At 43.0% G+C, this 25,691-nt stretch overlaps 4 protein-coding genes across 8 annotated transcripts; 1 reads left to right on the forward strand and 3 right to left on the reverse strand.

Annotated features, from left to right (window-relative positions):
* Positions 1-210: 210 nt before the first annotated feature.
* On the reverse strand, positions 211-5,209 carry gjz1 (gap junction protein zeta 1). Its single transcript, XM_086303250.1, has 2 exons — positions 5,142-5,209; positions 211-1,058 (listed from the first exon to the last, which is right to left on the reverse strand). Exon 2 carries the CDS (start codon positions 1,045-1,047, stop codon positions 352-354), a length of 696 nt encoding a protein of 231 aa, XP_086159376.1. The 5' UTR covers positions 1,048-1,058; positions 5,142-5,209; the 3' UTR covers positions 211-351.
* On the reverse strand, positions 1,622-5,219 carry znf668 (zinc finger protein 668). Of its 3 annotated transcripts, XM_086303247.1 has the most exons (3): positions 5,142-5,216; positions 4,712-4,828; positions 1,622-4,117 (listed from the first exon to the last, which is right to left on the reverse strand). In XM_086303247.1, exon 3 carries the CDS (start codon positions 4,107-4,109, stop codon positions 2,148-2,150), a length of 1,962 nt encoding a protein of 653 aa, XP_086159373.1. In that variant the 5' UTR covers positions 4,110-4,117; positions 4,712-4,828; positions 5,142-5,216; the 3' UTR covers positions 1,622-2,147. The 3 variants fall into 3 exon arrangements, with proteins under 3 accessions (XP_086159373.1, XP_086159375.1, XP_086159374.1); XM_086303249.1 differs by lacking the exon at positions 4,712-4,828 and having other exon boundaries at positions 5,142-5,219; XM_086303248.1 differs by lacking the exon at positions 5,142-5,216 and having other exon boundaries at positions 4,712-5,000.
* On the forward strand, positions 4,441-16,544 carry znf646 (zinc finger protein 646). Of its 3 annotated transcripts, none has more exons than XM_086303243.1 (4): positions 4,441-4,527; positions 5,916-8,724; positions 8,953-10,029; positions 11,790-16,544. In XM_086303243.1, exons 2-4 carry the CDS (start codon positions 6,122-6,124, stop codon positions 12,682-12,684), a joined length of 4,575 nt encoding a protein of 1,524 aa, XP_086159369.1. In that variant the 5' UTR covers positions 4,441-4,527; positions 5,916-6,121; the 3' UTR covers positions 12,685-16,544. The 3 variants fall into 3 exon arrangements, with proteins under 3 accessions (XP_086159369.1, XP_086159368.1, XP_086159367.1); XM_086303242.1 differs by lacking the exon at positions 4,441-4,527 and adding an exon at positions 4,696-4,845; XM_086303241.1 differs by lacking the exon at positions 4,441-4,527 and adding an exon at positions 5,222-5,377.
* A 469-nt stretch (positions 16,545-17,013) lies between these two features.
* LOC147323093 (uncharacterized) lies at positions 17,014-24,504 on the reverse strand. Its single transcript, XM_086303267.1, has 5 exons — positions 24,294-24,504; positions 19,863-19,961; positions 18,212-18,355; positions 17,576-17,624; positions 17,014-17,353 (listed from the first exon to the last, which is right to left on the reverse strand). The coding sequence occupies exons 1-4, from the start codon at positions 24,373-24,375 to the stop codon at positions 17,584-17,586; spliced, it is 366 nt and encodes a 121-aa protein (XP_086159393.1). The 5' UTR covers positions 24,376-24,504; the 3' UTR covers positions 17,014-17,353; positions 17,576-17,583.
* Positions 24,505-25,691: the final 1,187 nt, after the last annotated feature.

Below are 25,691 nucleotides of genomic sequence, written 5' to 3' on the forward strand. Positions count from 1 at the left end.
TTACAGTTAGAACTGCTTTTGTGTTTGACAGTGTTGCTTGCGCCTGAGTTTGTGCACTGACCAAGTAAAGACATGATTCAGAAACACCACCATGAAGCCAACACCCAGATCCTTTATGTCAGCAAAATAGATCTCATAGCACTTTTTTTTTAACAACTCTAAAACAAAAGTTAACATAACGAAATGCAACAAAGCAGTTTTTGAGATTTTTATTTCAGTAGTACTATACATGTATAATATTCCTAATTATAACCATAAAGCTCTGTTTATAGAAATATAAGACACAAAATTAACAGGATATGTATGTATGCACATTTCATACCCACGGAATATGTACATGGAGTCTGATATTTAAGCGTTGCAGAGGTAGTGGACAATAGAGTAAACGCAAAACAAAACTGAGCAAATAATGATTATGCCTGAGATAGAAGCTAAAGCATAAATAGACATGCGCTTCTCCGGGGCAGCCCTCAAAATGCAAACATATTTGCAGCCTTCTTTTGTACACGTGTGTTCATCACGGAGTGCGTGCAGGTTCCAATAAAGCAGCAAAAATAAAAAGCAGGCTTCAACCAGAATCCGCAGAGCTATGCTGAGCAGGTAGAAGCCTACGGTGCTCCTGTCTTTGTGGAGATCTATGATCATCTTGCCCCTGCCTACCACCGTCTGAGCTTCCTCTGCCCCCTGAGTCTCCGGCTTCTCATCCGCCTTCATCCTGAAGCTCCTCTTCTGCGCCATTGTGCGGAGGTGGGAGGTGAACAACTCCATGAGCAGGACAGAGATGACAACCACGACAAACATGAAGTTCCAAGCCACTATCATGGGCTTGTCGAATCGTTCATTAAAACAGAATTTCGTGCAGACATCGGGGGTGCTGCTATTGCAGGTGAAGTCAGCATCCAGTTTGCTGAAGGGCAGCTCAGCAAAGAAGAGGACCACAAGTCGGACACACAGCAGGCCGAACCACAGGGAGCGGCACTTGTAGGTGGCGGTGGTATCCACTGCTGTTCTCAGGATTGGGATGAGGCCCGTTACTATTGCTGCCATTGTCACTTTTCCTGGTAATATAAAAGAGGAAGCTGGTGAAACATATAAACAATTAGGTGACATATTAGGTCATGATGAGAGATCATTTTGCTTTTGTGCTAAATTATGGTAGTTAAGTTGTAGATCTCATCTCCAAAGTTGGGTTTTCCATCTTCAAATGTGCAAACACAGACAAAACCAACAAACTGCTACAACTGGACACAGATTATAGTGCATCAAACATTTTTTTTTTTTAAAAACACTAATTTTATACACATTTACAAATGTCACAGCAAATGCATACAGCTCTGTTTGTGTCTGAGCATCTTAGTGTATAATAGGAGTCAAGTAAAGCAGACAAGAGATATTACCTTGCAGGGTCACAGCGCACTAATAGAACACAATCACTGTGGCTTTGCCTTCAATCTTTTATGGGTTCAAGAAACGTCACGCTCATCAATATATGTGTTAGTTTCTCACCAAACGATCTGCTGACACTGTCTCAGTTTTTTCTGTACATCTTCATCCTCAACAGTAACAGAAACACTACACGGACTCACAAACCCCCCCCCCCCAAAAAACAGGACCACAACACAGTGAATCTCCGATTATTACTGATTGTTGCACACACGTTTTTATTGGCATAAAAATGTGATTCCTCTTGGCATTTCTGAATGCCAGCGACCTTTTGCAGCTTGACAAGTTGTTTTAGCGACACAGTGAAGCAGTTACAAATTGTTCAGACAAAAGAGATTCAAAAAAACATTTAAAAATGTTTTATAAAAACATGTCGGCCATAAAGCCAAGGATTTAATTGTTGGTTTCGTTTGTTTTCTTTATGGTGGATTTTTATGACGAGATTACAACAGATACGACAATTTTATAGTAAGGTACTTATAGTACAGTATACTGTATATTTTAATACATTAACATATAATACACATAACTGTTTTTAAAAATACTGCAGCAATACAAAACAAAGACCAAATGTCGACCGTTTACATAAGGATAATGCGTTTTTGATGTTTCTTAAGGAAGTTATTTTGAAAAGTCAGACCCATCTAAAAAACAGCTTTAAGGCCACGGGGTAAATATGTGTGGAATTAAAATGACAGAGAAGCTTAAATCCCCTCTTCTTTGACTAAGTACTCTCGAAGAGACTGGAAAGCGGTGACGGGGACAGTCACGGTCGGGACAGTCAGTGACATGGTGCCGGGCTCGACCGACGAGGGAGAAACCTCACTGGGGGTCGGAGGAGAAGGCAGGGGGTCTGTGTGAATGATGTTTATGTCGGCGAGCTGCGTGGCAACCGGTGCGGCGTCCGCGTGAGTCCGTAAGTGCTTGCGAAGGTACGCGGCGAACAGGAAGGCTTTGCCGCAGTGGGGACAGCTGTGGGGTTTGCTGTTGGAGTGGATCTTCTGGTGCTTGCGCAGTCCCGATTTGTTGAGGAAACCCTTGCCGCAGCTGTCGCAGACGTGCGGCCTCGGCTTGGGATGCTGCTTTTCGTGCTCCTGCAAGTCTGCAAGCTGTGCAAACTCCTCGTGGCAGGTTTTACAGATGTGCGAGCCCAGCGACACGATTTTGGCAACGGACTGGGTAGAGTCAATGGGGTGAAGGTTTTCATGGGTCTGAACTTCTTCCCAGGTACCAAATGTAGCATCACAGTGAGTACAAGAGAACTGAGGGAGAGTTGTGTGGGCAGTGAAGCCTGAGGGTGACCCAGCCTCTGTCTCCTGCTGCTGCTGCTGTTGCTCAGACTGCTCAGCGAGGTGAGTTCTTTCGTGTTTGCGCAGGCTTGAGGACACCACAAATGACTTCAAACACTCCTCGCATTTGAAAGGCCTCTCTCCAGAGTGCACACGCCGGTGCTTGTTGAGGCTGGAGCGCTCAGCAAATGACTTGTCGCACTCTGTGCACATAAATGGCTTCAGACCTGTGTGGACGAGCATGTGGCGCCGCAGATCCCAGGAAGCTACGAAGGCCTTGTCGCAGCTCTGGCATTTGTACGGGCGCTCTCCAGAGTGAACGCGCTCGTGTACGGCCAGGTCGGCCGGCTGCCGGAACCTCTTGGAGCATTTATCGCAGGGGTAGGGCTTGAATCCCATGTGGGCTCGCTGGTGCCGACGGAAGCTGGAGGGGTCTGAAAACATCTTGCCGCACTGTGGGCAGAGGAACGGCTTCTCACCAGAGTGAGTGCGGAGATGGGACTGATAGGAAGAAAGCTGGGTGAAGCCTTTAGTGCATTGCTCGCACTTATAGGGTTTATTCTGCGAGTGGATGCGCTGATGGCAGGCCAGGGAGGAGGAGCGGGAGAAGGCCTTGCCGCAGTCCGAACACAGGTAGGGTTTTTCCCCAGTGTGGGAACGCTCGTGGTTTTTGAGGTCCTTCAGCTCAGTGTATGTTTTGCCGCATTCGTCACAAGCATACGGTCGATGGCCCTGGTGGTTCCTTCTGTGCTTTCGGAACACTGAGGGGTCAGCAAAGCTCTTCCCACACTCGGCACACAAGTATGGCTTCTCTCCCGTGTGAGAGCGCATGTGCACCTTCAGTTTGGACAGGGTTGGGTAGCTCTTAGAGCACTGACGGCAGGAGTACGGGCGCTCTCCACTGTGCTGTGTCATATGGATCCTGAGGCATATCGCCTGCATGAAGGCCTTGCCACATTCTGTGCATACAAAAGGTTTCTCCCCAGTGTGAGAGCGGCTGTGGTTACGCAGCTCTGTGGGCGTCTTGTACGCTTTGTGACAGCTGGGACACTGGAAGGGGCGCTGGGCTGAGTGAGTGCGCTCGTGCTTTGAGAGCTGAGCCTTGCTCGAGAATGTTTTGGCACACTCGGGACATGGGTGCTGCTGCCGTTCCTTCACATGTGCCGACTGCTTGTGGCTCTGCAGAGCTGACAGACTCTTAAAGGCCTCTGTGCATGCAGTGCATTTGAAAAGGGGTTTGGCTTTCGGAGGCCTGCCTCTGCCACGTTTTTTTGCAGGCTGATCCCTCTCCACCTCTTCCTCTTGGCCCTCTTCATCCTGCACAGGAGGGGTGTACTCCGCAGCAAGAGGTGGACTTGCAGGCTGAGCAGAGGCCATCTTTACATCTACAAAAAAAGATGATGGCAAAAAAATGTACCGTTTAATAACAATGTAAAAAATAAAAACACACCATTGGCAGCTTGGGATAAAAATTCTTCCACAGACATGAGGGTGTTAAGTCCTATGACTTTTATGGATTTGAAGAGTACAACTTTAATGAAAGTGGGTTTTGAGGGATAAGAAATAATCAGTCAGATAATAAAAGAAATATGTGGGTGTGCAGTTAATAACAAAATGGCTGGCATTAGGACCTCAGGGACAATAAGCTAGCCGCTTTAATGCCAAAGGAAGTTGGCGAGGTAATGTCAGAGATCATAGTGCATGAAGATGAACAAGTGGCATGTGCACGACCAGAGAAAAACACCAGAGATCGCAGCTTAGGGTGATGGTACTACGAGCAGCCCGGGCGTGTTATGTACGTATACCCCTCCGCTAGCTTTAGCTTGCTAGATATTTTCACTAACTCAAAATGGCTGGCTTTAGGACCGGCTGTACCGATTCATTCCACAGTGCCATCATCATCATTACTGTACATGTACAGCATGTATTTAGCTAAGTTAGTTGCTTGCGTGTATTAGAAAAACAAAAGTCGATCTTACCGGAATCAGGGCATTAATCGCCGTTCGGTAAAGGGCTTCGTTTACTGTGAGACACGGTGGCTGCCGTTGACTGGCTGTGCGAGAGCGGACGGCTCTAGGACCATGATGACGACAGCTCTTGGAAAGCCAAGCGTGTAATACGTTTAATTATAAAATTTTATTTTATAACACACATCATAAATGTACAATAAGCCCTCTAGTAAGATACTACAGTCCCAATAAAGTTCGACAATTGTGTGTTAAAATGGAAAGATGCTTGCCCAACTGCTCAACTTAAATGCAAATCTAGCTATTTTAGCTAACCAGTATGTTTTGGGGCGGATTATGTAAGATATTTTGAGAATGAACTAAAAATGAACATTCACCTCCTGCTTTTTATTTGCTTAAAAACAACGTATTATATATATATATGTATAATTATTTTTTTTACCGGTTTATCGATTAGCTGCTGCATCTTGAGCTAGTAGAGTTACTTTTGAGAGGGAATTATTTCTCTGTTGCACATTTCCTGTTTCCTAGCAACAAGCGCAATGTGGAAATGGGGATGGAAGAAAAAAGACAATTGGAAAAAGGGGGGCTGCCCTTTACACAAAAGTGATTTTTTTTTTAAAAAAAAGCGAGTGAATATAGGTCTTTGGGGCTCGCTTGGAATAACTACTCCCGCAGGTATTAAACTCCGTGCAGTCGCTGGTCTTTGGAGTTTCGCGTTTAAAAACGCTTTCTGCTGCAGTAGGTGCAATGTTTGTTTAGCTAGCCAAGATGATGCTAGCTCACACTCCGCTAATGTTAGCTCACTGCATTTTGAAACCATTCATATTTAAGTTTCTTCCTCTTCCTAAAAACTCAACGACAGCGTGCATAATCCGCTCCGCTTTTGATCACGATGTGGAGAGTGATGCGGATTTACAGTGTCAGTACATTTGCATTGACAGGCGTTGTTTTCCTGGTGTATTGACATAGCTAGTTCAGTTAGCCTGTTGGTGCAGAGGTATAGCAAAACCTGTCAGACTGTTTACACTCCGCTATTACGTCTTCCCTCATGCATGTTGACTACTGGTGGTAACACATTAACTCTGTAATATAGTTATCTAAAAGTTTGTACTTTTCATTTGTATGAGTTTAATAGTAATGAGTTATCTGCGGCGTCCTAAAGTGTCTAATTTGACGTGCTTTATAAAACTAATACTGTTTCTGTTCTCCACAGCTCCATTTCTCTGGATTCTTCAAATTCAACTCACTTCAGTGATCTGATGGGACCTGTTTTTGACGTATTTCTGTGGCTATATCCCATAGAGAGTCCTTGCATCATATTATAAAGAACTGCCTTCTTTTTATATGGATAAGAAAGGCATCTAATGCATTTCCGCCCTATTTTGTGTCTGGCGCACTTAATTCAGTCCATATCTTGTGATGGCTTTGCAAGACCATGGCAGGACAACAGGTTTTCCTTGCAAACAGTGTGGTATGGTGTGTCCCAGTATGCCCAGTCTAGTCGAACATATGGAGTGCCATCAGGAGCGAGATGAAGAACGCAAGTTTAAATGTGATGAATGTGGACGTGGTTATAGGCATGCTGGTAGCCTAACTAACCACAAAAAGACTCACGAAGTAGGTTCTTTTCAGTGTAATATATGTGGAAAAGAAAACTCTAATGCCTCGGCCCTGAAGAGTCATCTCCGGAGCCACACTTCCCTTAAAAAGTATTCCTGTGCGGAATGTGGAAAAGCTTTTCGCCTGGCAACGCAGCTGGCTACACATCAGAGGGTTCATTTTGCCAGACAAGCAAAAGAGCAGTCATATCGGAAGGTGGACATGGAATATTCCTCATATAAAAACAGACATGAACTTGAAAACGATCACCCACATCATCTTAGTGAGCACTTGGCCAGCGTTGGGATTTCCACAGTAAATGGCCCATCTGAGGACAAGGCTGAGATTGTTTATAATGTGCAATCGGAGACCTCAGAGGATGCAGTAAATCGACCATTCAGGTGTGATTTATGTGACAAGTCATACATACACCATCGAAGCCTGACCAACCATAAAAAGACTCACCAAGTGGGAACATTTGAGTGCACAGTATGTTTCAAACTGTTCAGTAACATGGCTGCCCTTTACAGCCATCAGCGAACACACAAGGCGAGAGGCGGGACTGACCTCACTTCGACAGGTGGGTCATACGCAGGCACACTTCTTGACCAGTTTTCACCTCAGAGCCAAGATGCTCCAGTAAACTTTTGTCATTTATGTCAGGTACTTTTCCCAAACAATGAGGAGTTCCAGGAACACATCCAAATGCATAACTCTTCATCTCTGTCATTTGGTCTTCAAGATCCATTGTCAGAGAGCCACAGTGTATCATATGAAAACAGTATTGCTTCACCCGAGTCCAACTTTTATGCTTCTCCTATAAACAATATTCCTCCGGTGTCATCAATGGATAGTCATGGAGACTTTGATACACAAGAGAAGATTAGAAGTAACGCTCACATGTACTCTGACTGCTCCAGTAATCAAACCCCATCGTCCAATAGCACTCAGGGAGATCCCCCAATCATGGACACAAACACTCTCAGTCCTACCCTGATGCCCACACAAAATAATTGCAATGCACCTGACATTGAAGAGACTTCAACTGTAGATTCTGATGAGCGTCCCTTCAAGTGTCAGATCTGCGGTAAAAGCTACCGGCACTCTGGGAGCCTCATCAACCACAAAAGGTCACATCAGGTTGGGATTTACCAGTGTTCCATCTGCAGGAAGAATTACCCTCACCTGGCAGCCCTCAAAAGTCATCTTCGCCTCCACAAAGCTCAGCCGTCTTCTCTTAATCTCAGTGCTGAGGGAGACTGGCTCTCCTCAGAGCCTCTGACTTTGGATAACCAGCAGGGCTGCTTCTCCTCCCAGGATGAAGAAGAGAACAGTGCTCATCCTGTGCTTTGTATGGATCAGGAGAATGGAATTGATGGCAGGAATGGAGCACTGTACCACGAGCAGTTTAATCAGGACTTCTCCCAGGATATGACTGTGCATCTACCTCACAATGAACACCTGATGCAGAGGCACATGTGTGCAGACTGTGGTGAGACATTTGCAGATATTGCAGGGATTAAGTCTCACAGCTGCCCATTGCTGAATCAGCAACATAACACTACTAATGGTGACTATCACAACAGTTTAAACTTCCAGGTCAGTAATGGCCATTGTGAAGTTGGAAATCCAGGAATTAATGTTGAGTTCCAGGGTCTGAATGCTAGCCACAACCAAAGTCACTTTGAACAAAATTTCCAAGAAAATGTTGGAAGTGAACGGCTGAACAGTGGCCAAGAAGATGTTAACACAGATGAGGAAGATGATGGTGACCTTTATCAGTGCTCCATATGTGGCAACAGCTACACAACCATGAGGGCTCTCAGGAGCCATCTCCGAGGGCACACACAATCCCACGGCACTCCTACAAGCTCAGGTCCTTCTTCCACATCCTCTCATGAAGATTTGAAAGATGGGGAGTTAGGAGAAATGATGATCTGTAGTACATGTGGGGAAAGTTTTGCCAATCAGCAAGACTTGATTGCTCATCAGCTTGTGCACAATCAGGACCAGGTAGATAATGTTAAACCTTTCCACATTAATAATGATGTTTCTGAAAGCAAGGAGGAAGCGCAAAACATCATCTGTGGAAGCTGTGGCATCTTTTGCACCAGCTACCATCATCTTGAGAACCACAACTGCACAGCTGAGAGGAAACAGGAGTTAGTGGACAGCAAGGAGGAAGTGAAAGTAAACAAGGTTGCCCAGCACCAAGACACGGGTGCTGACAAAGACATGGTCAATACTGAGAAACGTCAATACAAGTGTGATCAGTGTGGCCGGTCATACAGGCACGCTGGCTCCCTCCTCAACCACAAAAAGTCACACAAAACGGGTGTCTTCAGATGTCTCGTCTGCCAGAAACGCTTCTACAACCTGCTGGCCCTTAAAAATCATCAGAGATCCCATTTTGATATTAAGAGGTTAGTTTGGCATGAATGCACACTATTAATACTATTAATTAATTTTATAGATGATCTGTGCTTGTTGGAAAGAAGGGATTAAAAACAAAGCTTTGCTTATAGGGTCGGATTTGTGTTTTTGTCTGTCACGGAGTCAAAGTGTTCTGTCATTGTGGCTTTACTTGTTGTGGAGATTGTGCCCAGTTTTTCAAACATAGAATTAACTATAACCCTTGTCTCCTTCCTTAGGCATACGTGTCACGAGTGTGGGAAAGCTTTCAAAATTCAGAAGCAGCTACTGAATCACCTGAGAAGGCACAAAGAGAACCAAGCCAAAATCCAGGAACTCAATAGCCAGATCCAGGCCCTTATGCAGATGAATGGGACCAGGTCAGATGGAGGAATGCAGCCCTTAGCTTCAGATGCCAATCAGGATTGTAATTCTGCTCTGCGCTGCAAGGAGCCAACTGAAGAAAGAGAAACGCAGACAAAGTCGGAGATGTCAGTGAAATCGGAGGATGCAGGTGACCGACGACCTTTTGCCTGTGACCAGTGTGGTCGCACGTATCGCCATGCAGGAAGTTTGGTTAACCATAGAAACTCTCATAAAACGGGTCAATATTCCTGTGCAGTTTGCAACAACACTTACACCAACCAGCTAGCAATGAAGAACCACTTACGCACCCACTTTGCATATAAAAGGCACTCTTGCCAAAACTGTGGAAAGGGCTTTAGAGGAAGGAAGCAGCTTTTAGCTCATGTCTGTGGAGACCTCAGAAAAGATAGGTCTGGAGTCAGAAGGGGTCTAAAATCTAAAGCCTTTAAGTGTAAGGAATGTAAACAGGCCTTTTTCTCTGCAGACCAGCTGGCAGCCCACACCTGTGATCAACCTTCGGGTAGCAGGGAAGCAGATTTAAATACGTTTCCAAATAAAGAGGAGCGACCTTTCAGGTGCAACATATGTAATCGCAGCTATCGCCATGCAGGCTCACTGTTGAATCACAAAAATACCCACAAGACGGGGCACTACTGTTGCAACTTCTGTTCTAAGCCCTTCACTAACCCCATGGCTTTGCGCAATCACACACGCATCCACACGCAAAAGAAGAAATACGTGTGTCTGACCTGCGGAAAGGCCTTCCGTCTCGCCAGCATTCTGCACAATCACCAGAGGGTCCACAATCGGGCGGTGAATCACTTTAGCTGCTCTTCATGTGGGAAAAGCTTCCAGGGCAGGTCTGGCTTGAAGAGGCATCGCTGCCGCAGAGGTCAGGAGAACGCAGGATCTGGAGTCCAGCAGTCAGAGAGAGGAGACAAGTGTTTCATGTAAGTATTTTCTATTAATTATTATTGGAGTGGTTTTCTAATTCTTTCACTTGTTGATTATTTTTTTGTGTGTGTGTGTCATTTTGATAAAGCCTGACTTTGGCCAGACTGATACGTTATCCCCTGCTAAACTGACGCAGACAAAGCTGGGATTTTTTTCATGCATATTAAGCAACTTGTGTTTGCATAAGAAACAATATCACTACAACAAATTTTGCTAGAGAGTACTGACAGCTTCATTTTTAAGTATGAGTGCTAACAGCAGCCATGGTTTAAAGCATTTTGTTTTAAAGTTGTGCATAAATTTAATTGTAAAACCTTCTATCCCATTCTTGTTAACCTGATATCATTTGAGTTTGAATGTGAGGATGAAGTGGTAATAATTTGGAGGTCAGATGTCATTGTGACCTTGTTTAGCTACAACTAGAGAATTCTTTCAATAATTATGATCAGAAATATACAAAAATGTTTAAAATGATAAATGTTCATATCCAAAAGGTCAATGGACAATCTCTTTTTTTTGGTTTGTTTGTTTGTTTGTTTGTTTTTTGAAAGCATCAGTGACCTTATTGTCACAACACTCCTCTCAAACACTCTTTGACCTATGGCTGTGAGTATCATTCACAGAGTTGGGGAATGGCTGCAATCACAGCGTTGCGAAATGGTGAAAGATGTACCCTTATGCCTCCTTGATTTAGAGATGGTCTTTCCTTTTTCACATAAATGGCCTCCTTGACTCCTCGCTCAAACCAGAGTTCCTCCCTGTCCAGGATGTGTACATCCCCATCATTGAAAGAGTGGCTACTGGCCTATAGGTGTTAATAGATGGCAGAGTGCTTGCCTGATGAGTTAGCTCTTCTGTGATGTGCCATCCAAGGTCAGAGGTTGTTTGGTTTCCCTGATGAGGAATGGATCACAGCAACCCTCCTGACACTTAACAGCATGCACTACATTATTCTGTGTGTGTCAGGGGACCCGATCCTTGAGATGGACCAGTTTTTGGCGCAGCGCGTTTTGGGGTTTAAAAGCCACAGAGACGCGGTGTTTTGAGAAAATGCATCTAAGCTGTTCAGATACTCCTGACACATAAGGGATCACTAAGGGTGTTTGTTTAGGCAGCAGCTGATCTCTCCTGGATCGCCTTGGAGAATACTTTAGGTGGCTTACCACATTTACTCAGGGCCTTCTTGATATGATGTTCTTCTGCTTCCCTGGCCGCTGTATCTGTGGGGGTGATTTCAGTCATTATGCAAATGTCTTGTTTAAAAAGGTTGGGGAAACCTGCAGTCAGCTGAGACTGAAGAAGCCACTTTGATGACTGACTAAAGATTTCTCACACTGAAAATGCTACGTCCAAATGAACAGAATCAACTTTTGGGGATTTCCTTACCTGGATGATTGAGTGTGCATCAAGGTTAAAGTTGATTTATGTGATGTTCGACAAGTTTTGGACTGAAAGTACGGTGAGACCAGTGGGAGAGGGGGGGAAAAGCTGAGCACTGAGAGCTTTTTTGCAACACTTTGCTTCATAGGATTTGTGTGAAAAATACAAAAACTGCTGCCTGTGGGCTTCGGCTATAACTTGTCTGGTTAATAAGGGTATGAGGTTATGAGACAGTAATTCTAGTTTGATTCTGCAATGTACCGAACATTAACTGTAATGTCACAAATAGTTTTATAAATCATTCACTGTTGGTTAACATATTTTGAGTTGCAGTGTCCTGTTGTTGTTTGTTAATTTTATTTATTTCTTGCCACAGGTGTGACTTGTGTGGGCGCTCCTATCGCCATGCGGGCTCCCTTCTCAATCATAAAAAGACACACTCCGAAAGCCTCCACCACTGCACCTTGTGTCTCCAAACATTTCCCGATCCCGTCACTCTGCAGATACATTCCCAGATGAGGCGTCAATGCTGCCCCGAGTGTGGCAAGACCTTCTGTCTGGTCACCCACCTACAGAGCCACATGGAGGTGCACTCAAAGGACCAGGTTGTGGTCTGCAGCTTGTGCCAGCAGAGCTTTCCCGACGCAGCCAGCTATCAGGAGCACCATAACATGCACCACGTGGCTCAGGACCACTACCAACAAGACCAGGATGACGCTATAGATAACAACCTCTGCTGGGACTCAGGAGTCAGTCAGTCCATGGGAATGGGAGGGATGCACAGTGAAGTTCCACCACCTTTGTCCCATATTCCAGGAAGCATTCCTAATTCAGAGAAGAACAACAACACTTCTGCGACAGAGGAGAAGAGCCACGTCTGCGAGCACTGTGGGCGTACTTACCGTCACGCCGGCTCCCTCCTCAACCACAAGAACAGCCACAAGACGGGCTCCTTCTTCTGCTCAGTGTGCCAGAAGGAGTTCACCAACCTGATGGCCCTGAAGAACCACCGACGGATTCACACAGAGCCCAAGCGCTACCAGTGCCTGGAGTGTGGGAAGGCGTTCCGGGTGTCCACTCAGCTCATATGTCACCGAAGGATACACACCAAAGAGAAGCCTTTTGCCTGCCTGCTGTGCGACAAGAGCTTTTCCAGCAAGTCCAACCTGCGGCACCATCAGAAGATGCACCAGAACACCCAGACCTTCGACTCCTCATTTAACATGGACGCTAATGCATTTATGGACCTTGACATGGGGTCTTTTCTTTAAAGAAGTACTAAATGGCATATAAAAGAAGAGGACATATGGTCCTCATATGCTTGTGTTATTTATCCCTCGATCAGTAATTGTAAAACAGTATTTATTTTTTTTCAGAAAGTGCTCCTTGGTTCTAACAGATGCTCCTTTGAAGATACGCACTTTTCATCACTGACTTCCAGTCTTACCTCCAAAAAAAAAAAAAAAAAAAAACAGATGGTGACATCAATGGGACATCTCCAGAGGGATTGTTAGTCAGCTTTTAATAAGGCCTGAATGTTTCCCATGGATACACTGGATCCCTTAAAACCGGGCAGGTGATGAAAAGATTAGTATTCACTCATCATTCCTCAATGATGAACCAGCCAACCAAAGTGAACAGAGAAGGTTCATGTAAGAACATAAAGCCGATGACACATTTTTGTACAACAGTACTGTTATAACTCTCGCTATGTATAATTGTGTTCAGTGCCTCTGTGAGTTCCCTGGGAAACTAAATATACAAACTGTATATAACTCTGAATCTTTTTGTTAGCTCTGCCATCAGTGTTGAGGGACTGCTCGCCTTCCTCATATCAGGCAGGCCGGTTAATTTTAAGTCAAATACCTCTGGGTGTGTTGAAAGGTCAAAGTGATTAACTGAAACCATATTACGAAATAAATAGTCGTACTGCTAATAATATTCAATATTGACATTCACGTCGAGTGACATCGTATGCTAAATTGGATGTATTTATTAATTTATTCTTATTTTTATTCGCATATTTTATTAGGAAAAACTTTCTGAATGTTGTAAAAGCTGTCTTCTAAAACTCATGTAGCCTTTGAGGGATTTCTCATCAGTCGATTGGTTACTCATTAATTTTCAGAATAGGCAGGACCGAGCGAGCCAAGGATGGTGTGTTATTGTTAGCACTCAGGGTTAACCTTTAAAAGGAACGTACCTGATGTGTAATACATTCTAGAAAATCTGTTCTCAAACTGAGCATAGTTGTTTTTGGGTTGTGTTTTGTTTTTTTTTCTTTCATCTTTGAAAAGCATCAGTCACATTTCAGTGCCAGTGCCTAAAACGTACATTGATTGTAGCAGTTTGATGTTAACAAACCTCATTTCTCTCTGAGCGTTATACTCTAAATGTTTTTTTCTTTTTCTAATGGTAAATTTAATTGTAAATTTGTTTAATGTATCGTTGGACCTGGATCTCCTCAGTTCTAGTTACACTTTCATTAAAACAGTCAACACTAGCATTGCACCCATGCTTATGGAAACAGGCAACAAATTAAAGGAGAAACCAACATGATTGCTCAAGGCCCTAAAGTGAGAGCCCTGACACCATCGTTTTTATCCTCATCAAACCATTCAGTGACCCCCACCCACCCACCCACCCCTCTTGGGGCAGTATAACGCGTCACCTCTAAAGGAACAAGAAGACCTAAACATACCAGAAACATTGCCCACCACTTTATATGAATGAGACTGGATCCCTCTGCTGCAGGGATATTTTATTTTTCCTTTTTTTCGCCTGTCTGTCCACGGCCATAATGCCTCATTTCTACTAAGCACAATTATTAAAATACAAACTTACCAGAGCTTTATTTATAGTGAAAACCGGTTTCATATTTACTGTTCATAAACCTGTTATTGTTGCAAGATGTGCAATTATTTTATTTTTTTTATTATTTTTGGTCAAGTTGTGTAATGTGCCTGTTTTATTTTTGTTGTTTTGTTTTGTTTTTTTCTTACACTTTAGGCGTCTATCAAAAGTAGACACGCAGGAATTGTTTTTCTAACGTTTTTTTTTTTTCTTTTTTGTTTGGCACTGGTCATAAAAGCATGAAATACCTCGAATGCCCTGCCTTCCTGACAGACTGCTACTTAAATGCCTCATACAGCTTATCAGTAGAGAATACACTGTAATCGCACGGATGAAGCATCAGACTTAGGGCTTTTAGTTTGTGCAGACAGTTTCCTCCTCACCGCGGTCGTCTGTTTGCAGTTTGTGGTTTTCAGATTTATATTTGCACATGTGTAGACGACACTTGTAGCCTAAGGAGGGCCGTGTTGACAAGCGACAAGTCGGCTGCTTGATGAATCACCTCAGCTAGTGTGCGGGTCGTAACGTTTTAAGCAATATGCTGAAAGTATTGTTTCAGTGCACGAGTCGAGTGCGTCTCATTTGTCTTAACCATTGTATGGAGTCGAGCGGGATCGGATTCAGTATACTGATTCTAATATCACAGCTTGCCTTGTGCCATGTTGTTACATTTTTTAAAGTCATTGTGTAACAATCGTAATAATTTAACTGACCTCACTGTCAGATTTAATTTTTAATTTTTTTATTTTTTGTATGCCACAGTAGCCTGTAAGATGTCAAACGATACATGCACACTTGAGTTAAACTGACTTGTTTTTGCACCGCATTCTCGGTCTCACCTCATTTGGCACTTAACCTTTCGCACTGATCTGTCATTGATCACTATCACAGTCTGCTGTTGTGGTTCGTGTTTAATTTCAGTGCGCTGTATATATTAGAACGAAGATGATGATTGGATCTCTGTAAATTTATTTAATGGTTTTTTGTTTTTTTGCATTTTCTTCAACAGAAGAAAACTGCTAGATTAGCTATTGTGTAATAAAAATACATATACCACATGTTCTCATTTATTGGATTTCAGTGTTAAAATATATATCTGCTTAGTATTTAATTAATATTTATATAACTATTTTGTCACTCTAAAGCGTAGATTTTTACTTCTTTGTTAGAACTTAGTTTAGAAAAAAATGAGAAAATTATTTAAATTTAGATGAAATAAATTAAAAGACTTGGGGAAAAATGTGTTTGTTGTCCAAGTTTTTACACTGCTGAAGGTTGAAGTATTTTTCCGATGGCCGCCCCTCCCTGAGCCTGGTTCTGCCAGGTTTCTTCCTGTTAAAAGGGAGTTTTTCCTCCCCACTGTTGCCAAAGTGCTTGCTCATAGGGGTTCATGAGATATAAAGCTCCTTTAGGCGGCCATTGTTGTGATTTGGCGCTATATAAATAAAGTTGAATTGAATTCAAAGAAAAACACTTGCAGCAGTGATGGAAATTGTCAGTTTTATTGTGAAAATACATTTGCTACACAAAAAGCAGTTTATAAAGATTGCATTAAGTAAAAGCCAGTGCATTTACATTATATACAAGAAGAACTAGAAGGCAACAGAAACAAGTAGAAAATGTTAAGATATTGTTCAGTAATAGCTGGCCTGGTGGACGTTTTGAAAAGATCTTCACTGGTGTCTCTTTAAAACTGTGCTTGTCTGTCACATTTGTTGCATTACAACAGCTCAACATACTAAAATAAATAATATAGACCTCTTTTAAAAAATAAGAAAAGAAATAAACAATAAAACAGACAATATAAATGGTTCCCCAATTTTGTTGCTAGAGGGTTCACCCACAAGCAGACAGATCCGTGACCTGAAACATTGTCGGTGTCGAATTATCGCAAGGAAAAAAAACTTTAAAAAAAAAAGCTGAAGACAACAACCCTGTCCGCTGTGGTTCGTGTTGGCTTCAGCGGCAACAAAATTACAGACCACTGCAGTTGCAACCATCCTTTCTTTTTTCTTTTTTGCCTTGCTGCAGATCTGAAAAGCGCTGTGATTGCTGAAGCTCTGTTTAAAACACTGTAGGTGTAGTTAGTTTTCCTCTCTGCAGTACATTCCTCACAACATTCTCACATGTTAGCAGTTTGGGGCTGTACGTCTAGTGTTTCAAGCATCCTGGGTTACACAGCGCTGCTGCAACAGTCATGTGAAGTCAGGGTTTGTTTTAGGCTAAAATGATATCTAAACTCTAAATGAAATAAAAGGAAAAAAACCAGACAAGACAATATTTTAGAGACCTGCAATAAATGGTCTGTGTTGGTCTCAGGAGACCCAGTAACAGTGCATGAGTACAGTTTGCTCCTTTACTCAACAGCGTTCTCACTGCGTCAGGCAACTACAAGAACAGGTACTGGCAGGAACAAAGGTTGGAGTACAATTCACCTAAAAAGATTTTTAAAAAGGTAGCTACATTCATATGGCCTTAATGTGCCAAACAGTATGTGTTACTCACATGTGATCTATCTTTCAGAGGCTGTTGTGGTAAATGACCAGCAGAGAGGCCCTGTGTTACCCCGCTGAACGGCAGGGGGGATCAAACTGTGGCCCAGCTGGCGGATGTAGCTGTGTTACATTCACTGGAGTCCTGCGGAAAACAGCACAACGCAATGCAGGCGTACAGACTCTAGTTTTACGGTTAATTCTCAGTCAAACCTGCCTAACCCCCCCCCCCCCCCCCCCCCCCCCCCCCCCCCCCAATGATCCAGATCAAAATCTCAACGGAGTGGAATATGAAGGCACACAAGTTCTAAAAGATGATACCACTAGTATAATGCTGTTAATATACCTACAGAGGTGTGAGATTTGCTCATGGCAAGTCCCGTCTTAACCACTGGACCTACACCAAGCATGAGAACTGAGCTTATCTCTTCACCAACCAGTCTAATAAATAAAAAAAAAATAAAAAGGGTCCATTTCTGGTCGAGGTATACCCTGCAGTCAGAGTACACGGTTCGTCGTTCAGAGGTTTCCTCCTCCCGGCTGGTAACCAGTGGCTCCTTGGTTCTGTTACATCAGTTTTCAGAGGACGATGAGGCTGTGGGGGCAGTGACAGCAGTTTAGTCCACCTCGCTTTACAGTCACATTTTCAAAGGTGGACCCATTATTATGGTTTCCCACTCTGTGATTTTTATTTTTCACATTAGCATTGAAGGAGTCGCAGTTCTTTGTGTACGCCGTCTGAAATAACACTTGTGCCTCTTTCTACCTTTCTTATGATTGGCTGCACCACACAGCGAGAGAGTCATGTGATACTTACTGAGTGGTTTAAGCTTGATAAAGTGGCCCCGCAGTTTCTTCGATAGGTTCTGTAATAAGTGAAGATTAAAAAAAATGAATGAGCATTTTAAAACAATGTTTTTGACGCTCCTCCAAAACAGCTGTGACAACACAAAGGGCATCAAGAATTTAGTTATCCTTTTCCTGCTGTTAGAAAGGCCCCGGTGAATCTGAATACAATAAAATACATCCTGAGCCTTTTGTGACTCAGCTGCAGAGTCTTCACACCAAAAAACAAAAAAACAAAACAGGAGCAGCACACACTGTTCTCGCGTTTACCAAGAACTGCTTTACACCAGAGACGCCAAACAATTTTTAAGAGGATTACCTAACCCCGTCCAAGAAATCATAATTGCATGCGCAAATGCTGCTCTTACCACTGATACTCAGTAGCTGACGGAAACTACGAAACTACGTTTAATTCATAATTACAAGATAATGCACAGCAGACTATTGGCCTTCCCTAAGCATCCTCCAGTTTTTCAGATTTCTCCAGGATCAAAATACAGTTGTTTTCCCACACAGCGGGAAAACAACTGTAAGCAGTGAACTTCATTTCCCTTCATTTTACACTAAAATAATGCATCAAAGGAAACACCTTTCTCCTGCGTCTTACCACGTAAAGGCCGTTTGTGCGACTTGCGTCGATGCACCATGACCCCGATGATCAGTGCAGCGCTGACCAGCACCACAGCCAGTACTGAGAAGCTGGTGATTGCTGCCAGTTTCCACACGTCAGGTGTCTCATCCACTGATTTGCCTATTTAAAAAAAAAAAAACACCATTAGAATTCCACTTTAACACCAACACTTTTGTGTTAAACACAGCTAAAAGAAGCCATTTGGGTTTTTTTATTGGCAATTAATGTCAAAACTCACCAATATAAATGACAAGAAACTGAAAATTTGGTTCACATCTTTTCTACGACAGATTGCTTTACTAACAGGCTGAAGAAGAGGGCATTCTTTGGGTAAGTGCAAACTAGTTTTTAATAATAATTTCACTTATTAAGGGGAAACCTCTCCAAACCTACATGGCTCCGTGTGAAAAGGTATTGACCTCCTAAACCTAATAACTGGTCCTGCCACCTTATCTGGCAATGAGTCTTCTCATCGCTGTGAAGGAATTTTGGCCCACTTTGTGGAATCATTTTAATTCACACTGGAGAGTTGTCCATTACCAACAGCCTGATTAAGGTCATGCCAAAGCATGTCGATCTAATTTAAGTCCTGACTTTGATGAGGCCACTCCAAAATGTTGCTGTCTCCGGGTCATTCGGAGGTGGACTTGAGCTTGAGTGTGCTTGAGCTTCAGGGTACAAGCTGATGGCTGCACATCCTCCTTCTGGATTTTCTGGCACAGAGCAGAATTCATGGTTCCATCAATTACAGCAGGTTGTCCTAAAGCAGCAAAGCAGCCCCAGACCACCATATAACCATCACCATGTTTGACTGTTGGTATGATGTTTTACACCAGCTGTAACGGGACTCAAACCTTCAGCTTTTGTGTCGTCAGTTCCACAGATTATTTTTCAAACGGCTTGAGGATCATCAAGATGTGCAGTCTCTTTCTTATTGTTGAATCGTGAACTCTGACCTTAACTGAGGCAAGTGAGCCCTGCAGTTCTTTAGATGTTGTTCTGGGGTCTCCTGGGTGAGTCATTGATGTGCTCTTGGGGTAATTTTGGTAGGTTCCATGTTTTCTCCATTTGTAGATAATAATGGCTCTCACTGTGGTGCACTGGAGTCCCAAAGCCTTAGAAAAGTCTTTGTAACTCTTTCAGTCTGATAGATGTCGGAGACTTTGTTTCTGAGCTGTTTCTTCAGATCCTGCAGGATGTGTTACTTTTTGAGATCTTTTAGCCTGCTTCACTTTGTCAGAAAGGTTCTGTTTAAGTAACTTCTTGATTCAGCAGGTCTGGCAGTAATCAGGTCTGTGTCTGGCTCATGAAATGGAGCAGAACCTTCCAAAAAATTGTTTAATCACAGTTAATTATTGATTTAACAAGACAGGGCAGTTAGTTTTTCACACAGGGGCAGGTTGGTTGCGATAGCTTTTTCCCCTTTAATAAATGAAACCTTCACCAAAATACTTCATTTTGTATTTTCTCAGCTCATCTTTGTCCAATATTAGAATGTGTTTGATGATCTGAAACATGTAAGTGTGACCAGAAATCAGGAAGGGGGCAAATAATTTTTCATGGTAGCTCTAACACTCGACAAGCAAGTTTTAACAGATGTTTTAACAGATGCGACTCAGTGGCTCACATGTGTTGCAGGACGGGGTTTTCGGGTACTGCTTGCATGATTCACAGGGCAAGCAACCATCATAGTCTGAGCTCCAAAACTCCGAGCTCCGACACGGACCTGCACACACAGAGAAGCAGGTTAGTCGTGACATTTCATTTCCGGTCATTATCTCAAACCTTACACTGTAATCCTAGAAGGTAACCAAATAAACCATAATCAGGTGGTTTGAAGGAGAAATTAGGTTTCCATCCACTTATTACAGTAAAAACATGTGACCTGAACAGGACATCAAATGATTTCTCTTCTCATAAAGTGAAACTGGGAAATTCCTTTGTGGAGAATCTGTCGGTGCATCTCATCTGCACGACAGACAAGTAGTCGGTTTGGCGTGCGTGAACATTCGGGCCATGTGTGTGAAGAGCAGGATGTGCTTTCACAGAGTGCTTCCGTCGAATTGTCTTATGCGCGTTTATGTGAGACTTCCAGAGAATAAATTTGCATCTGTGAGAAAAAGAAGTGGCAGTTTGGTTTAGCGAGACAGAAAACGTCTACCTCCGCAGCCACGATGGACAGCTTCGTTTCTTTTTCCTGGCAGCCAGCCAGGCGGACAATTAAAGCCATGCACTTCCTAGATGATAAGGAAAGGACAAGGCTAAAGATGTGAGACAGGCTGAGAGCAGAGGCCGTTTTATTGTTTTAAAAGTGTGCGGTTTTCTCTCCAGCTTTAACATCCTGCATTTGGTTAAGAAACACATATGCACTAATGCCCTGAAGACATGCATGAAGTACGATCTCTGCAAAAACAATATTACAACACAAAGTCAACCTAATGAGGTCAAACAATACCAGACATGACAGCATTACAGATAACAACAAGGAAACCACCCAGAGACACTTGATAAATGATGATAATCATTCCTCATCAAATGTGTAAGACACGCATTTGCATAGAATTAAAAAAAAACATATTTTATGCTCAACAATTTTAACAAGAAACTACCCGAGTCATGATTTGTGGTAACATTTCATAACTGCTGGCTTTAACCACCGCTGACAGCAATAGCAAAACTCACAGAGGTGAACCTGACGCATATCAAAGTAGGGAAATGAAGGCATAGGAAACTGCGGCAGTAACATGTAACAAATATATTGCTACACCGAGCTCAGGAGACGATGCACCGCCTCATCAGTGCTGGAGCAGACAAAGGGGAAAGTAGAAACTACAACAGATCAGGTAGGCTTGGAGAAAAACGAAACAAAGAAGTGATGAATACCAATATGAAGTAAATCTCTTTAGTACTGTGCTATGGCTGAAGTATTCAAATCCTTTACTCCTGATCACAAGACCTACTCTGTGGTTCAAAAGCCTGACTTAAAAAGTAACATAAAAGTATTATCAGCAAAGTGTGAAACAAAGTTGCAGCAAATGAAGTAAAATAGATCCCACATTTAATAATGTGTCAATTTAACGAGCATCAAGCAGTTTACATAATAAAGACTCTTGAAGTGATAATTCACTCTAGTTGAGGAGGAGTAATTAATAGGCTTTGAAACAAAAGCGTAGTATCTATGGTTCAGCCCTAATAATGTCACCGTGACATTATTAGGCTTATCTCGGCTTTGCCTCAGAGGTGTGTTTTTTTTTTTCTTTTTTCTTCATAAATATTTTACCAGAAGTCGTCATAGCAAACTGGAAGCGTGACATTAAAATATTCTTAGTATTTAGGATGCACTTCAGGTCAAACCAGAGCTTGCTACCTAAGAACTCGTCACATTACTGATGCTTGGTTTCAACATTTTTTCCAACATTCAGGGGTAGTGCTCCAGAGCAGCACCTTCTTGGCTGAAAAGATATTGAAAACAAAACAAAAAAAAAAGTCTGCATGAAGAGGCTGAAGCCGGCTGGAGGACTTCCACCCAGGAGACAGATCTTGCCCTCCATTCTGGGAATGCTATTTTTTGATGGGTGTTGTTGTTTTTTACTTTTGTCAGTTGCCGTGTGGTTGGGTTTACGCATCAAACCTACTTTGTTAGGCTTATGAAAAGGTCATGGTTTCAGTTAAAATACATTGTTTCACAATTCTAACCACAGGTTGGAAGACAAACTAGCTATGGTGACGAATCACTCAACAATGACGACACCAGCAGGGAACATTCGGGTTCAGTCTCTGGACATCTGTTTTCAGATGATGAGTTAATTCAGTTCAGTTCAACTTTATTTATATAGCTGCAAATCACAGCAACAGTTGCCTCAAGCTGCTTTATGTTGTAAAGTAACAATAAACATTAATACAGAAGCCTGTATGAGCAAACACTTAGCAACAGTGGGAAGGAAAAACTCCCTTTTAACAGGAATAAACTTCCAGCAGAACCAGGCTCAGGGAGAGGCAGCCGTCTCCATCATGGAGACAGGACAAAAGACAGAGGGACATCTGTTGAAGGCTATCAGAGCTTGCACATTGAAAATCTGTGCTTAAGGGGTAAAATGCAAGGGGCCCTGACCATAGCCTGTAGATAAAAGATGGCCACAGCCACTGCGACATCACTGATGGGGATTTATCTCTTGAAGTCTCAAATTTAGTATTTCAGACTCAACATCTTAATTTTTTTTTAAATAAAGATGCCATCATATGAATATTCAGACCATAGCAGCTTAAATTCATAAGCGAGCCGCACAGTGACGCATCCACGGCTTTGGTGTCGGTTTTATTTTTAATGGCAACCATAGTTTACAAAATGAACATCAGGTTGTATTACACATAAGTTGAAACTAGCAAATCGGACAATGAACACATCAGAAACATGGTGTTGAGGTATTAAAGAAAGTAAGAGGTATGGTCATTTTTACTGTTTTTCTGACCACACGAGTTGCCCCCTACTGGCCATTAGAAAAAATGAAGGTTACAGAAAGTATAAGAAGCTACCAAATGAGAATGAAGGAGGAACTCTGGGCTAAAAAGCTGTCACATCTATGCTGCTGATTAATGAAAGCTAAATATTAAAGAAGACAAATGTTTCTGTGTTGCGGGATGTGGAGAGCACTGGGCCAAATCCACCAGTCCAAACTGAACCTTACTTGGGAAACATTTTACATTCACTTCATTTGTCTCATCAGTCACAGCTTGAAGAAATCCAGAGTTAACTCTGAGACCTGCATGAGTATGCCGCTGTATGGTTTTTGAGTACAGGTCATTGTTAGACCATCTGTAGTCAAAAGCCACCTGCTCACACACTCATGTTTGAAACATTTTGACCTCCTTTGACTTTGACTCTCTGGTTATATTACAGCCACATGCTCAGGCCCTCAGAGACTCTCCATCCTCCACAGCCAGTCTCCCTCCAGGGTTTGACTGACTCATTTTATAGCTCTGGTCACAGTAAAAAAATGTGTCACAGTCCTTGTAAAGCATTTCTCCTCATGATTTCAGCACTACATCATGCAGCTGGACTTCAGCACAAGAGTTCAAAAGGTAACTGGAAGGAACTGAAGCCTGACTGCTGGGTGACCTCTGCAACCCGAAACTTGATGGGACTGATAACATTTCAAGCATTAAGCTAAAAGGTTAAGGAGCTGAATCATTCATCTCTACATCTCTTTAATACCACAGGTGTTTCTTGTGGTTAAGTTTTTCAAATCAGTGTGGAGTGGGAGAGAAAAACCAAAATGTTAGGTTTTTTTGTTTGTTTTGTTTTTTGACTAAGAGACCTTGGCAAGTCTCAACACCTAGTCTGACAAAGGGTGTTTTGGGTGTGGGGGTGTTGTATTTTGTCATGAACTGGAAGGGGTGGGTGGATCAACAGCTGATGTCCAGATGTAGAGAAGATTTCCCACAGATAGAATCAAGATTAAAGCACAGGGTTTGCTGTTAGTTCTTTGGAAACGCATTTGGCACTTTAATGCCTGAGGAAATGGCCCTAACCCATTTAATTATTCAGAGTTTTATGTTCTTGGTGCACTCTGCGCCTGGTGTTCTCCGGTGGGATTAAGACTTAAAACTTCAGAGCGCTGTGGAAACAAAGTTAAAAAGCTGGGTTTTCTGTTTTTTCGGGTTTTGTTTTTTTCGAGGCCCTATAAACGTGTCTTTGTCCAAAATGGACACAGGCGGTAGAGCATTTCCATGTGGCTTGTCCTTCTCACCGAGAGGCTCGGATGGATGAGGTGAAATAAGGCGATCGGAATGCGGAACCGGTGAGAAATGCAGCTGGTAAAGGAAGCGGCTCTGTAAGCAGACCCCACTATCTGACTCCATTATAAGCAGAGCAAACCACCAGACTCTGACCAGTGGTCACGCAAAAACACGCCAGCACTTATGAATTAAAATTTAGGAATAAGAATAAAAAATGGGAACATTTAACGCACACGAGGTATTCCCCTGCTCTTTCTTTCTTTTAGTAAAGATTGTTTTCCCAAAAAAAAGGTGAGGGAGGGGAAAAACGTATTTCACTTACTTTTCTGCGCGCTCACACCATGGAAAGTGGTCACCGCCGCAATAATAAGTCCGCAGAGCGCGCAAAGAGCGTTTAAAGCCATGATGTCTGCGGAGGGAAAGCTGCTCGCTGTCGGCCACACAATTCCCGAAAGTTCATCTGATTAACAGTCCGTGCTGGTTTTCAGCATGGAAAAGCGAGCATCAGAGTGAGTCATACGGAGGAGTCTGCGCCTTGTTTTAATAGCGCGCACACACCCACGCTAACAGCTCCACTCCTATGAGTCATTTCCTATGTACTGTACTGCTCGGATTCTCTGTGCGCACTCCCCGACTCACAGGAAACTCCAGTGCCATAAAGTGTGGTTGCATTTGTTTCAGTTCGAGTGAAAGTTTTTTACCACCTCAGGTATGAGTTTCAATACATAAATGTCATATTTTAAGGGCACACCCTACATTTTTTTCTCCCCTTCTCTCTCTTTCTCCGAGACCCCGCGTAGTCTGGACTTAATAGTGTTCTCATTGTTATTACCACGCCTGTCGACGTCACCCCGTCCTCCCTGCCAAAAAACACAACTCTCTGGCATGAGTCTGGGTCCCATACACAGAAAAAGGGGGGAAACAGCAACCGAGGCAAAAACAGATGACACTCAGATGTTTTTCTTTCTTCTACTATGTTTTTTTAAAGACATTTGGAAATTCTGCTTAAAATTCAAGTAAGATGAGGTTTATCTGTGTCCACTCTTCAGCCCTCTGCTAAAACACAACAGCTCTGTGATGGTCTGGAGACTGCGTTTGAATAGGAAGAGTCCCTGTTATTAATGCCTGGAGCTGGGTGTAGCCTGCTGCTGCTGCTGGAGCACAAATATGCAATAACAAAGCCAGTGGACGCACGCTCGGAGAGCCATCAGGCTGGCCTCCGTCACAGCATTATCTCATCATACATTAATAAAAACCACATCGGTTGAAGCACACGGACATACAAGTCTGCTGATTTATTCATGGCATCCATATGTATATACTCACATGAATTCAAACAGCCAGTGCCCAGGTATTCAAGTATCTAATTATTTTGGCGCACTTGGAGCCAATTCTCAGGGAAGGCTGGGATAACACTTCCCAAATGCCCTATAAAGCCTCTTTTTCACATATTCACTCTTCTTCTATGCAGCCTGGAAGTTTTTTTATGTGTTTGTAACATGGTGCAAACTGCCTTTCCCACACAAGCTAACGTCAAACAGACGCTAACCAACCTCCCACTAAATAGCTCACATCATCAGATCAGAGAGAGAGAGGAAAAAAAGTCGTTTTCATTGGCTCAATTATGTTCGAAGCATGTTGTTGCACAGATGTTTTTCTACTTGATTGTCACGGCTAACCTTTAGGAAAGCGGTCTAAAGAGGACCTGGAGCAGCAGAGC

This window comes from Aulonocara sp. 'chitande type north' Nkhata Bay, linkage group LG8 (genome assembly GCF_057382095.1).
Source record: "Aulonocara sp. 'chitande type north' Nkhata Bay isolate Kocher_YH1m ecotype deep benthic linkage group LG8, A_spYH_male_GT1.1, whole genome shotgun sequence".
In the NCBI taxonomy this organism is placed as follows: Eukaryota; Metazoa; Chordata; class Actinopteri; order Cichliformes; family Cichlidae; genus Aulonocara; species Aulonocara sp. 'chitande type north' Nkhata Bay.

Excerpts from the sequence above, each read along its gene's own strand:
- gjz1 (XM_086303250.1), bottom strand. The coding sequence starts at position 1,047 with ATGGCAGCAATAGTAACGGGCCTCATCCCAATCCTGAGAACAGCAGTG.
- znf668 (XM_086303249.1), bottom strand. The coding sequence starts at position 4,109 with ATGGCCTCTGCTCAGCCTGCAAGTCCACCTCTTGCTGCGGAGTACACC.
- znf646 (XM_086303243.1), top strand. The coding sequence starts at position 6,122 with ATGGCTTTGCAAGACCATGGCAGGACAACAGGTTTTCCTTGCAAACAG. Across the intron at positions 8,725-8,952 it reads TCCCATTTTGATATTAAGAG|GCATACGTGTCACGAGTGTG; the intron begins GTTAGTTTGGCA and ends CTCCTTCCTTAG. Across the intron at positions 10,030-11,789 it reads AGAGGAGACAAGTGTTTCAT|GTGTGACTTGTGTGGGCGCT; the intron begins GTAAGTATTTTC and ends TTCTTGCCACAG.
- LOC147323093 (XM_086303267.1), bottom strand. The coding sequence starts at position 24,375 with ATGGCTTTAAACGCTCTTTGCGCGCTCTGCGGACTTATTATTGCGGCG. Across the intron at positions 18,356-19,862 it reads AACCCCGTCCTGCAACACAT|GCAAATCAGTGGATGAGACA; the intron begins GTGAGCCACTGA and ends TTTTTTAAATAG. Across the intron at positions 17,625-18,211 it reads GCACAAACGGCCTTTACGTG|AACCTATCGAAGAAACTGCG; the intron begins GTAAGACGCAGG and ends CACTTATTACAG.